The sequence below is a fragment of the Panthera leo genome, chromosome B4 (assembly GCF_018350215.1).
Source record: "Panthera leo isolate Ple1 chromosome B4, P.leo_Ple1_pat1.1, whole genome shotgun sequence".
NCBI classification, from domain to species: Eukaryota; Metazoa; Chordata; class Mammalia; order Carnivora; family Felidae; genus Panthera; species Panthera leo.
The window spans coordinates 40,929,129-40,943,193 of NC_056685.1; the positions used below are offsets into that span (position 1 = coordinate 40,929,129).

The 14,065-nt window shown below is 42.1% G+C and overlaps 1 protein-coding gene and 1 non-coding gene across 5 annotated transcripts in view; both read left to right on the top strand.

Annotated features, from left to right (window-relative positions):
• The window catches only part of NCAPD2 (non-SMC condensin I complex subunit D2), a 45,958-nt gene that overhangs the window by 13,429 nt on the left and 18,464 nt on the right, over positions 1-14,065 (top strand). Inside the window, exons 1-6 of one of the 4 annotated variants that reach the window (XM_042945604.1) lie at positions 93-379; positions 1,491-1,640; positions 12,322-12,397; positions 12,663-12,721; positions 13,204-13,382; positions 13,693-13,835. In XM_042945604.1, coding sequence (XP_042801538.1) covers positions 1,514-1,640; positions 12,322-12,397; positions 12,663-12,721; positions 13,204-13,382; positions 13,693-13,835 — 584 coding nt within the window. In that variant the 5' untranslated portion in view covers positions 93-379; positions 1,491-1,513. Of the gene's footprint in view, positions 1-92; positions 466-499; positions 582-1,490; positions 1,641-12,321; positions 12,398-12,662; positions 12,722-13,203; positions 13,383-13,692; positions 13,836-14,065 lie in introns of those variants that run through there. The other 3 variants (XM_042945607.1, XM_042945608.1, XM_042945605.1) reach the window with 3 other exon arrangements.
• LOC122225755 lies at positions 12,799-13,127 on the top strand. The gene has a single exon (XR_006205357.1). It is a non-coding gene; the product is annotated as a small nucleolar RNA U85 (small nucleolar RNA).

Here is a 14,065-nt window from a genome sequence, read left to right on the forward strand (position 1 = left end):
TGGACTTGCCTCCTGCCCCGGGGGGGGGGGGGGGGGGGGGGGGGCGGGGCGGTGACTGAGTGGGTCACTAGCCCAAGGACGCTATCACCGCCTAGCTAGAAAGGGCGGCAGAATGAGGCAGCCGCGAGACGAGGGGAGGCGGGCAGGGGATCTAGGCCCTGCCCCGCCCCTGGCGGCGCGTCTGGCTTCCAGGCTCCTGAGATGTGATTGGCGGGTCTCTGCAGAGAGTGACGCGATTGGCCTCCTAACGGCGGTTGAGATTTGAACTCCACCTTTGTGGCTTTGCCCGCGCGGCGCCTGGCTCAGAGGCGGGTTTTTGCCTCCGCCTGCCGGGGATTGGCCGGTTTCTCTGCCCGCTTGAGTGCTGCGGTGCTGATTGGTGCGTATTGTGCAGTCCGTGTTTTTTCCTTCATTTCGGCCCCACGTCCTGAGTCGGAGGAGCGGCGGGTGAAGTTCTTTTCTGAGGTGTGGTGTTAATGGGCAGCGGGGAATACAAGACTGGGAAGATTGGGGATGGGGCAGTATGACGCGATATTAGGCTACGTACGAGAGGCAGGGAGTTTCAGTGCGTAATTCTGGCGGTAAGATGTAGAAACAGTAAGTTTTAACAGACCCGTGCGGAATATGGGCAAATCTCTTAACCTTTTTTTTTTTTAGCTTCAGTTTCCTCATCTGTAAATAGGGATGTGTTATCATGCATTCCATGAGATTGGCATTCGAAGAACTAGATCAGATATGATATATTCAAATAGCCTAATAAGAACGTGACACAGAGTAAACAGATGTTAAATGTTAATACTCTCCCATTCTGGAGCCAGGACACGCACTAGTCCATGCTGGCCCACTGCCCTAGCCTTGAGTGAGGCCTTCTCTCAGTGCATAAAAATGGAAATGTCCGTTAAAATGGAAATGCTAACTTAATGCATTGATATGCCACTTTGTATTTTTTTTTTAATTTTTTTTAATGTTTATTTTTGAAGGAGAGAGAGACAGAATGTGACGCGGGGGGGGGGGGGGGGCGCAGAGAGTGAGAGGGAGACATAGAGTCTGATGCAGGCTCCAGGCTCTGAGCTGTCAGCACAGAGCCCGATGCGGGGCTCGAACCCACAAACCACCAGATCATGACCTGAGCCGAAGTCGGACGCTCAACCGACTGAGCCACCCAGGTGCCCTGCCACTTTGTATTTCTTTAAACATTCTCATGTCTTTTGACTCATTTGATCCTCAGAGCAACTTTGCAAAATAATCAGATTAGTAACTCTGTTGTGCAGATGAGGTTCAGGGGGGTAAGTGACATAACCAAATAGCAGAGTCACAACTAGATTTAGATTCTAGTCCAGGGTTGCCTCACATCCTCTTAAGATAACGTTACCGCCGTGGTATAAGTTTGATATAAGCGTCATATATCTGAAGGTGGAGGAATAATAGAACCAGATTAAAAAGACAGTCCTTAGATATAGATCTTGACCTGTTTGCTGTTTGGTTTCCAGACCTGTGAGCCAGTGGGAGAAAGATGTGTCCCCAGCTGTATGAGTTCCATCTGCCTTTAGCCCCAGAGGAGTTGTTGAAAAGTGGAGGAGTGAATCAGTATGTAGTGCAAGAGGTACTGCCCATCCGACATCTTCCATCACAGCTTAGAGGTAAGACTTCATAGCGGCTACTGTGCCTGGCCCTTCAAAACAGCCATCCCCCATGTAATTATATTATCGGCCTTTTGCACTACACTACTAAGCTCCATGAGGGCCAGGAACCCATCTTTCCTATTCATGGTTTTCTTCCTAGCATTGCTTGGGATGTATTACATGAAGAGTATCCACATTGACCTCCTTTTCTCAATCATTCAAAAAACAGTCTTGGTGTATGCAGCTACTCTTTGGAGAAAAACTTATTTTAGATCTTTACCTCTTACCACGTGCCAAAACTAAGTTCTGATGGATTTAAAAGTTACAGGAAAAGGTAGCTTTCTCAGAATGTATGGGACTTGACCTGACCTGTTTCAGGTAGTACTTTTTTAGAGTCTAGATCTCTTGTTTCCAAGGGTGTGCAATAATAGGAAAAAAAATATGTACACCTACAACACTGAACAGTATATGCACAATACAGTTATCCGTTGAAACCTACAGATGAACAAGGCAATTTATACATTATCACTAAGACCTTGTAATGTCACTATGCTTCTTGGAAGTGGTCTTTCAGGTTGTTTTAGAGAGGTACATAGAGTAGAGATTAAGATTCTGGAGCCAAGCTATCTGAATTTGAATCCTGGCTCTACCGCTCTCACCTTAGACAAGTTACTTATTCTGTCTGTACCTGTTTCCTCATCTGTTAAGATAGGGATAATAGCCTACTTCATTTACTATCGTCTATAACAAGAAGGGTTGGTTAATGCAGCAGCTTGATAATTTAACTCCAGCTTGTCTCCTCTTGGCCATGATGGTTGCTAGATGCCAGCTCCTTGCTCTTATGTACAGAAGTAGTAAAGGTGATTTTTTTTTATCTTATACTTCTTTCTTTTTTTTAAACTTTACCAGAAGCCTCCCAACAGACCTAGCCAGAATTGATTTTGCCTATTTCCCTGAACTAATTACTGATAAGGGCTACAGATTTACCCAGATTGTCTAAATTGATAAAGATTATTATCTAGGAGCCTCCCTAAACCCAGACATATCACCATTTGGTAAGCAAAGAACGCAGAGTGTGGAGGTCAACCAGTAGCTGGCAAGTCAACAGAATCCACTATGGTGGAGATAGACTATTCTCTCCATATAGTGTTGATATATGCGTCACCAATTGCACAGGCTGCACAGTGTAGTAAATTGTTCTTCAGTTATTATAATGCATCATTTTTTAAATGAATAATTACTCACTTTAAGAGTTCTTTTTATAATAATTGCATTGCTTTTGGTGTTTAGAACCCTAACTATAAGTTCTATAAGATCAAATCATTTACTTTGTTCAATAAGTATTTACTGACGATACACTGTCAGACACTGTTCTGGGTCCTGGGGACACAACAGTAAACAAAACAGACAAGTTGACAAAGTTCTTTCTCTCAAAGTTCTCAACAAGGAATAAATAAATAAGGACTATGTCAAATGGCTGTAAGTGCCAGGGAGAAAAGTAAACAGGATAAACAAAATATGGTGTGGCAGGGTAGGAACTGCATTTTATGTTGGATGATCAGTGAAGGCTTGCTGATCAGTGACATTTGAGCAGAGGCCTTAAAAGTGAAGAAGTAAACTATGCAGATAGTTCTCATAGGCCTTCTAAGCAGAGAGAAAAGCCAGTGCCAAGGCTCGGAGGTGGGAAAATGCCAATATGGTTGGAGTAGAGTAAGCTAGGGAAAGATGTCAGATGAGAAGTGGTGCAGGTTATTCTAGAGTCTTGCTCCTTACACTGTGGCCTTCAGACCAGCAAATTAGAATCATGATTTAGGAATTTATCAGAAATCAAAAAAAAAAAAAAAAAAAAAAAGAAATCCAAGATAAAGACCCATCCCAGAACTATTGAATCAGAAGATCCGTTTTTTAAGAATATCCTTAGGTAATTCAGATGCACATTTAAGTTGGAGAAGCACTAATCTGGAGTCTTGTAGGTCATAATAAAGATTTAGATTCAGTGTGAACACAGGAATGGCACAGTCTGACATTTTAAAAGTATCACTATTGGGGCGCCTGGGTGGCTCAGTCAGTTAAGCGTCCGACTTCGGCTCAGGTCACGATCTCGCGGTCCGCGAGTTCGAGCCCTGCGTCGGGCTCTGGGCTGATGGCTCAGAGCCTGGAGCCTGCTTCCGATTCTGTGTCTCCCTCTCTCTCTGCCCCTCCCCCGTTCATGCTCTGTCTCTCTCTGTCTCAAAAATAAATAAACGTTAAAAAAAAAATTAAAAAAAAAAATAAAAGTATCACTATTGTAATGGTGCTGGGAGAACTGGACAGCAACATGCAGAAGGTTGAAACTAGACCACTTTCTCACACCATTCACAAAAATAAACTCAAAATGGATAAAGGACCTGAATGTGAGACAGGAAACCATCAAAACCTTAGAGGAGAAAGCAGGAAAAGACCTCTCTGACCTCAGCCGTAGCAATCTCTTACTCGGCACATCCCCAAAGGCAAGGGAATTAAAAGCAAAAGTGAATTACTGGGACCTTATGAAGATAAAAAGCTTCTGCACAGCAAAGGAAACAACCAACAAAACTAAAAGGCAACCAACGGAATGGGAAAAGATATTTGCAAATGACACATCGGACAAAGGGCTAGTATCCAAAATCTATAAAGAGCTCATCAAACTCCACACCAGAAAAACAAATAACCCAGTGAAGAAATGGGCAGAAAACATGAATAGACACTTCTCTAAAGAAGACATCCGGATGGCCAACAGGCACATGAAAAGATGTTCAACGTCGCTCCTTATCAGGGAAATACAAATCAAAACCACACTCAGATACCACCTCACGCCAGTCAGAGTGGCCAAAATGAAGAAATCAGGAGACTATAGATGCTGGAGAGGATGTGGAGAAACAGGAACCCTCTTGCACTGTTGGTGGGAATGCAAATTGGTGCAGCCGCTCTGGAAAGCAGTGTGGAGGTTCCTCAGAAAATTAAAAATAGACCTACCCTATGACCCAGCAATAGCACTGCTAGGAATTTATCCAAGGGATACAGGAGTACTGATGCATAGGGGCACCTGTACCCCAATGTTTATAGCGGCACTCTCAACAATAGCCAAATTATGGAAAGAGCCTAAATGTCCATCAACTGATGAATGGATAAAGAAATTGTGGTTTATATACACAATGGAATACTACGTGGCAATGAGAAAAAATGAAATATGGCCTTTTGTAGCAACATGGATGGAACTGGAGAGTGTGATGCTAAGTGAAATAAGCCATACAGAGAAAGACAGATACCATATGGTTTCACTCTTATGTGGATCCTGAGAAACATAACAGAAACCCATGGGGGAGGGGAAGGAAAAAAAAAAAAAAAAAAAAGAGGTTAGAGTGGGAGAGAGCCAAAGCATTAGAGACTGTTAAAAACAGAACAAACTGAGGGTTGATGGGGGGTGGGAGGGAGGGCAGGGTGGGTGATGGGTATTGAGGAGGGCACCTTTTGGGATGAGCACTGGGTGTTGTATGGAAACCAATTTGACAGTAAATTTCATATATTAAAAAATAAAAAAAAAAAGGAAAAAAAAAAGTATCACTATTGTGTTGAATAGTGTGAGGGGCAAGGGAAGAAGCAGGAGACTCATTGAGAGGGTAATACAGTAGTACCAGGTAGCTTGCCTTGCCTGGGGTGATAACAGTAGAGGTATTCATAAAAAGTTAGGTTCTGAATAGATGTTTTTGCCTTTTAATATTTTTTATTTATTTTTGAAAGAGAGAGTGCAAGCGGGGGAGGGTCAGAGAGAGGCGGGGACAGAGGATCTGACGCAGGGTCCATGCTAACAGCAGTGAGCCCAATGCGGAGCTCAAATTCAAGGGCTATGAATCATGACCTGAGCCGAAGTCGGACACTCAACAACTGACCCACCTAGGCACCCCAGGTTCTGAATAGATGTTAAAAGTAGAGCCAACAGGATTGTTGATGGATTGGCTGGGATTTACAGGGTTAGAGAAAGAAGAATCTAGGATGATTACAAGGTTTTTGGATCTGAGTAACTAGAAAAATGGAAGTACCATTTACTGAGATGGGGTAACTTATGAGAGGAGCAGCTTTGGGCTGTTGGTTGTAGAATTGTGGAGTTTCGGGGAGAGGTGCCCGCTACAGCTATATGTTTGGGGTTTAATGTTCAGCATGTAGAAGGCCATTTAAAGCCATGAAATTTGAGTGTAGATGGAGACAAAAAGCAGTTTAGAGATGTAAGAGCTGAGACAGCCCAGTATTTAGAGGCTGGAAAGATGAGAAAGAACCAGTAGGAGAAACTGAGGACCAGTCATTGAGGCAGAAAGTGAACAAAGGCACTAAACGGAGGCTAAATTAAGAGATGTTTCAAAAAGAAGTGGAGAGCTCAACTGCAAATTAATTACTGGACTTCACAATGTGGTGATTGGGGAAAGCAGTTTCAGAGGAGTGGTGGGGGCAAAAGGCTAATTGAAATAGGTGGGTTTATGAGAAAATGGGAAGACAGAGTTTAGATAACTTTCTGATTGTTTTGCTTTCATGAGTAACAGAGAAATGAGGTGATGATGGAGGAGGAGGTAGAGTTGAGGGAGGATTTTTTGTTTTTTTATTTTGAGAGAGAGAGGAAGAGCAGGGGAAGGGCAGAGAGAAGGAGAGAGAGATAATCCCAAGCAGGCTTCATGCTGTCAGCACAGAGTCCATCGTGGGACTGGATTCCACAAACTGAGATCATGGCCTGAGCCAAAATCAAGAGTCAGAGACTTAACTGACTGAGCCACCCAGGCTCCCCGGGAGGATTTTTTATAAGATGGGTAGCATTACATGTGTATGTACTGAATGGAAGCTATCAGAGAAGGTTAGGTTGATGATGCAAGAGGGAGAGGGGACAGATTGTTGGAGCAGTATCTTTAGTAGGTAAGAGAGTGTGTAGTCTGGTGCACAGAGGGAGGAGATGGTTTTACTAGAGGGTGGGACAGTTTATCTGCAGTAGCAAAAGAAAAGAGTAGCTGGGCACAGATGCAGGTAGTGAAGGGAAATACAGATCTTGGGGCAGCTGGAAGTTCTCTTCTGTGTGCTTCTTAGTGTTTATTTTTGAGAGAGAGAGAGAGTAGGGGAGGGGCAGAGAGAGGGAGAAACAGAATCTGAAGCCAGCTCCAGGCTCCGAGCTGTCAACACAGAGCTCGACATGGGGCTTAAACCCACAGACTGCATGATCATGACCTGAGCCAAAGTTGGCTGTTTAACCAACTGAGCCACCCAGGTGCCCCTCTTCTGTGTGATTCTATTTGCTCAGTGAGATAGGAAGTGAAGCCTTTAACTGAGAAGGAATTGGGGAAGAAGGCCTTGATCTTATGAGCAGAGGAAAGGTGTGAAATAATTGCCTAGAAGAAGGTGAGGAGGCCTGGGAATTTGTAACAGGCTTACCAAGAAATACTAAGGGCCCACTTGAGATTAATGGTCATAAGTTTAAAGTGAGAATAGTTAGCATGACTGTATATTTTTGTCAAGCCATTTTTATTTGTATGATTACATGAATGAAGTAAGCAGGCAGTTGAATTTAATCCAGATTTGCCAAGGGAGTAAATGTGAATTTTAGTGGAAAAAATTAGAAATATCATATTGTCTAACAATAGGGGCACCTGGCTGACTCAGTAGAGAATGCTACTCTTGATCTCAGGGTCCTGAGTTCAAGCCCCACATTGGACATGAAGCCTACATTATAAAGAAGAGAGGGACACCTGGGTGGCTCAGTCGATTAAGCATCCGACTTCAGCTCAGGTCATGATCTCAATGCTCATGAGTTTGAGCCCCATGTCGGGCTCTGTGCTGACAGCTTAGAGCCTGGAACCTGCTTTGATTCTGTGCCTCCCTCTTTCTCTACCCTCCCCAGCTCACACTCTGTCTCTCTCTGTCTCAAAAAATAAACATTAGAAAAATAAATTTAAAAAAAAAAGATATAATGTCTAATGATAGAGGAATAGTAAGTTAATTAAGATATATATATATATGATGGACTATTATGTGACCATTAAAATTATTTACAAAGGTTTTATAATATGCTTATTGTAAAATTAAGTTTTATTTATTTATTTGGAGAGAGTGAGTGGGGGACAAGCAGAGAGAGAGAGAATCCCAAGCAGGCTCCATGCTCAGCACAAGAGCCTAATGCAGGGCTCAATCCCACAACCCTGGGATCATGACCTGAACCAAAATCAAGAGTCGGATGCTCAACTGCCTGAGCCACCCAGGCACCCCATAATATTAAGTTTTAAAAAGCAGAACAGAGAAAGAGAGAAGTTTTAAAAAGCAGAGAAGTGAGTATGTGATATGACCTCAACAGCAGAAATACTAAGCATAGGAAAGAGATGGAAAAAACTTAGCCAGATGTTAATTGCTGTGTATTTCTCTTTTCCATTTTTCTATATTTTCCAGATTACAGAAGGAAGTTTGTAAGAGTGGTAAATAGCTGGAGCGCCTGGGTGGCTCATTCGGTTAAAGCGTCTGACTCTTGATTTTGGCTCAGGTCACGATCTCACAGTTCATGGGATTGAGCCCTGCATCAGGCTCTGTGCTGTAGCGCAGAGACTGCTTGGGATTCTCTCTCTCCCTCTGTGTCTCCCTCTCTCTCTGCCTCTTCCCTGCTTGCTCTCTCTCTCTCTCTCTCTCAAAAAATAAATAAATAAACTTTAAAAAAAGAGAGTGATAAATAAATTACATATACTGAGTTACACTGTGTGCTAAGTATTATTCTGACTGCTTCACAGGATTATTTCTACTTAACCTTTACCAAAAAATTCTGAAAAGCCCTATGATGTGCAATCTTGTATTATTCCTCACTTAGAGAAGAGGAAACAGACTTAGTAAGCTAAGTAGCTTGGCCTGGTAAATGTTCAAGCCGAATATAAACCTAAATTAGCAGTCTGATTCTAGACTAGATCAGTAGGTAATGCTTCAAAGAATTAAACAGATATATGGACCAAGAAAATCATTAGTTGTAATAAAAAAAAAATAGGTAGTTGGTAATATTTGAGAGAATAGTTGTTAGGTTGATAAATCCCACAAACAGATCAGGAAATTGAAAAAGGAGACACAATTTATTTTATTTTATTTTTTTTATAATGTTTTATTATTTTAATTTGCATTTCACCAAAATTGTGTAACATTGAACATCTTTTCATCTGCTATTTGCTACATTTATGTTGTCTTTGGTAAAGTATCTGGTTCAAATCTTTTGCTTATTTTTTTTTTAATTAATTAATTTATTTTTTTAATATATGAAATTTACTGTCAAATTGGTTTCCATACAACACCCAGTGCTCATCCCAAAAGGTGCCCTCCTCAATACCCATCACCCACCCTACCCTACCTCCCACCCCCCATCAACCCTCAGTTTGTTCTCAGTTTTTAACAGTCTCTTATGCTTTGGCTCTCTCCCACTCTAACCTCTTTTTTTTTTTTTTTTTTTCCTTCCCCTCCCCCATGGGTTTCTGTTATGTTTCTCAGGATCCACATAAGAGTGAAACCATATGGTATCTGTCTTTCTCTGTATGGCTTATTTCACTTAGCATCACACTCTCCAGTTCCATCCACGTTGCTACAAAAGGCCATATTTCATTTTTTCTCATTGCCACGTAGTATTCCATTGTGTATATAAACCACAATTTCTTTATCCATTCATCAGTTGATGGACATTTAGGCTCTTTCCATAATTTGGCTATTGTTGAGAGTGCCGCTATAAACATTGGGGTACAAGTGCCCCTATGCATCAGTACTCCTGTATCCCTTGGGTAAATTCCTAGCAGTGCTATTGCTGCATCATAGGGTAGGTCTATTTTTAATTTTCTGAGGAACCTCCACACTGTTTTCCAGAGTGGCTGCACCAATTTGCATTCCTACCAACAGTGCAAGAGGGTTCCCGTTTCTCCACATCCTCTCCAGCATCTATAGTTTCCTGATTTCTTCATTTTGGCCACTCTGACTGGCGTGAGGTGATATCTGAGTGTGGTTTTGATTTGTATTTCCCTGATAAGGAGCGACGTTGAACATCTTTTCATGTGCCTGTTGGCCATCCGGATGTCTTCTAAAAGAGGAGACACGATTTAAAAGGGATATCCACGTGCCCCTAGGTAGCTCAGTCATCCGACTTCAGCTCAGGTCATGATCTCATGCTTCGTGAGTTCGAGCTCTGAGTCAGGCTCTGTGCTGACAGCTTGGAGCCTGGAGCCTGCTTCTGATTCTGTGCCTCCCCCTCTGTCTGCCCCTCCGCCACTTGCGACTCTGTCTTTCTCTCTCAAAAATAAATAAATCTTAAAAGGGATATGATAGCAAAGTCAAATGAAAGGCATTGAGTGTTTTTGTTTTGTTTTAAAGAAGGGAGTCCTGGGGCACCTGTGTGGTTCAGTCAGTTGAGTGTTTGACTTGATTTTGGCTCAGGTTGTGATCTCAGGGTTTGGTTGGTGGGTTGGAGCCCTGTGTCGGGCTCTATGGTGGCGGTGCAGAGCCTGCTTGGGATTCCCTGTCTCCCTCTTTCTCTGCCCCTCCCCCATTCATGCTCTCTTTCTCTCAAAATAAATTAAACTTTAAAACATAAAAATATAAAGGGACTCCTCAGTGGCTCAGTCAGGTTAAGCGTCTGACTTCGGCTCAGGTCATGATCTCATGGTTTGTGAGTTCAGGCCCTATGTTGGGCTCTGCACTGACAGTTCAGAGCCTGGAGCCTGCTTCAGGTTCTGTGTGTGTGTCTCAAAAGTAAATAAATAAACATTTTTAAAAAGTTTTTAATAAATAAATATATAAAGAAGGGAGGCCTGAGCATGCTGGCAGAATAAGAGCAGTTCCTGGACAGGATAAAACCAAAGGTGAAAAAGAGGAGATACATCTTTGGGGCAGTGGGACAGGTTAGCTTTTCTCTTGAGACTCCAGCAAAAAATGGGAAGATGTTGGCAGAGAGGTTTGTTGATAGGGAAGAAGGATTACAAAAGAGCTTGTGCTTTGTGTCTCATTCTTTTTTTTAAATTATACTTTGAATGTTTATTTTTATTGAATCTTAAAATTCCCTCTCTCCCCCACTTGGGCTCGCTCACTGTCTCTCAAATTAAAAAAAAAAAAATGTAATTGTGTATATACTCTAGAAGAAAGAACTTTACACAATTATTGTAAGCTGAGTTAGTAAAATATTTTTTATAGGAATATGGGTTAGCAATTCTGAAACTGCTTTATGTGTATACTAGGGTTAAGTAAAATATGTAAATTAACTCATATTTTTAATATATAAACAGATCAAAACATATATGACAGGTATGTGTGTATATACACGTACATGTCCTGCTATTCTCTACTGAGAGGACCTAAAAACAATGATACAGTGCAATAGCAGTAAGCCTAACTAGTGCCTAGAACTTGGTTTCTACATGCCATACTTCCACAAAAGAAATGAGGACTCTGTTGAGAATGGTTGATTGCAGAACTGGGCCAGGGAAAGTACAAGATGAGCCTGGAACATCTTATACCAGAAAGTAAGAGAGCAAAAGTGAAGGGACCACGTTGAAAGGACTGCAGGCAGGCCAAGTTGAAGGACCTCCCAGTGGTCAAGCATGGGATCATTTAAGCAACAAAATAAATAGTAGTAGGAATGCATTAAAACAGAATAAAGGAAATAACCGTGAGTCTATTCCAATTTGAATAAATAACCAGAGGGAAAAGGACAGCTCATCCTTAGAGTGGCATTCCCATTATAAGTGTAGAAGGAATGATGGAGATAGAAAAATCACCATATAGGGGCACCTGGCTGGCTCAGTCGGCAGGGCATACAACTCTTGATCTCGGTTGTAAATTCGAGCCCCATGTTGGGTATAGAAATTACTTTAAAATCTTTTTAAAAAGAAAGAAAGAAAAAAGAAAAGTCAAAGTGTTTACTAACACCTCAGTAATAACTGTGGCAGGCAAGAATCATGGACAGATTCGTGGGCAAAATGTGAGGAGAAACAAGATATTTGTACAATTTCAAAGTATCTCCCTAACAAGATACTTATTTGCTGCAAAAGAGGAAAATAGTAACTTTACAGAGGAGATAGGTGGCGAACACTAGCAGGTAATCAAGGTTAACATAGTAATAAGACATTGATACCATGTACTTGGTGTGATGCTTTGAAAGGAGGCTCCCTTCTGTGGTCATTCTGCCAAAAATACATAACCTCAATCTGATCATGAGAAAATAGCAAACAAACCCAGACTGAGGGACATTGTACAGAATAACTGAATAGTATACTTCAAAAGTGTCAAGATGGTGAAAGACAAAGATGGGAGGAGACTAAGGAGACATGACAACTGAATGCATTGTGGGATCCTGGATTGGATCCTGGACCAGAAAAAGGACATAAATAGAAGAACTAACAATTCAGATAACGTCTGTAGATTCATTAATAGCATTGAGTTCATGTTGATTTCTTATAAACTCTTGTACTGTGGTTATAGAAGATGTTAACATCATCAGAGTGAAAAGTACAAGAACTCTGTATTGTTTTTGCCACTTTTTGTCATTTCACAATTAAAAAAACCATAATAGGTTACATTGAAATGAACTGTCTCTTTTTGGTATTCAAGCAGTAAAAGTGATTAACTGGATTTTCTGCCATGAATGGAATTTACCAACAAGGCATCTCCCCTCTGTGTTGATTCGTTTCTTTCATCTTTGTAGCATTTCAGGCTGCCTTCCGAGCTCAGGGGCCCCTGGCAATGCTGGAGCACTTTGATACTGTCTACAGCATTCTACAGTAAGTAGAACGCATCTGGCTGGTGCCGTAAGAACTAGTGGCTATTTACCTTAACGTTGCATGTTAGTCCTGAAATTCCAAATTATAGGTTCACTGATAAAGGTTCGGGTGCTAATAATTCTGCTAATGAGCATTGACCCCCAACTTCACACCAGTTGAGCAATTTCACAGATGTGTTTAAGTCTTAGATTCTTCAGGTTTGATCTGATCTAGAATGGGCTCTGCAGTTTCCTATCTCACCCCCCACACTTTCTTTCCCTCATAGTCACTTTCGAAGTATAGATCCTGGCCTCAAGGAAGATACTCTGGAATTCCTGATGAAAGGTGTTTATGGGTCAGGGGGTAGGGGATGGAAGGTGTTTGTTGTTGTTTGTTTGTTTACTGTTTCCTACATTTTATCAGCCACGTGATGATATCAAGGCTGTGGTGATTCAGTTGGTTTGGCTAAGCCCGGGGACCTTTGACCTATTAAGGTCTGTAATCTTGGTGGACAATACAGGGTTGTGTGTGTTCGCTGTAAGGGCAGACCAACAAGAAATATTTCCTACTTTTGAACTGCCTCTCTTTAATAGAGGTAGTTCTTCCAGTTGCCAAGGAGAAACTGGGGTAGCTGGCCCGAGAGAGTGGGGACAGGGCGTGTTCAGCGTTTCAGGGTCAGGGGTCCCAAAGGACTTGGCTTGTGTTGTGGCCACTGAGAGATGAAACACAGATCTTTGGTAATCTGATGGCTGCCGATGCTGGGTGTTTGGAAGCCAGAGTAGATGAGGAAAGTGAACAAAGCCGACTCCGGACTTTGCCCTTTGCAGTGGTATCCCGTCATTCCCAGGAACTTCCCACTGTCCTGGATGATGCAGCTCTGAGTGTGTCAGATAGGAGCGCCCACCTAAATGCCCTCAAAATGAACTGCTATGCTCTGATACGCCTCGTGGAATCCTTTGAGACCATGAGCAGCCAGACAAGCCTCATGGACCTGGACCTTGGGAAGGTAATTGGAGTTCCTGGCTCACTCCACATGGGGCCTGGAGAGATCAGGGGGTCAATGGGAAAGAAGAGAATCCAACAATTCTGGGAATCCTGTCTGTCCTTTTTTAAGATTTATGAGGAAGTACTCAAAAATATCACAGCATATCCTGCCCTGACAAGGAGCTCTTTTATATTTTACAATTTGTAATACATCTGCTGTGTTAGCTTCTACCTTATCTCAATACTGGACAGTTTGGGCACTCAGACTAGCAGATTTTGACCCACTTTGTCTTCCTTATTTTTCCCTAAATGTATGCATGATCCTTTTTTAGGGGAAGAAAGCCCGGGCCAAGGCCGCCCACGGCTTTGACTGGGAAGAAGAGAGACAACCAATTCTTCAGCTTCTAACGCAGCTGCTCCAGCTGGACATTCGTCACCTGTGGAACCACTCAATAATTGAAGAGGAATTTGTCAGGTTGGTGGTTAAGATGGTCATAGTGAACTGTGAGGAACGAGGGCTCTGTTGCTAGATATGTCTTCTTTCTGAATACTTCATTTCATGCCTCACTTCTGTATGGAAGACATAGAAGTATACTCATAACATAGAATTATTAGTAAGTAGATAACAAATGTTAGAAACTGCCATGAGTTTCTTATCTTTAATGCCCATTTGCTCATTCATGACATAGTATTTATTGAGAATCT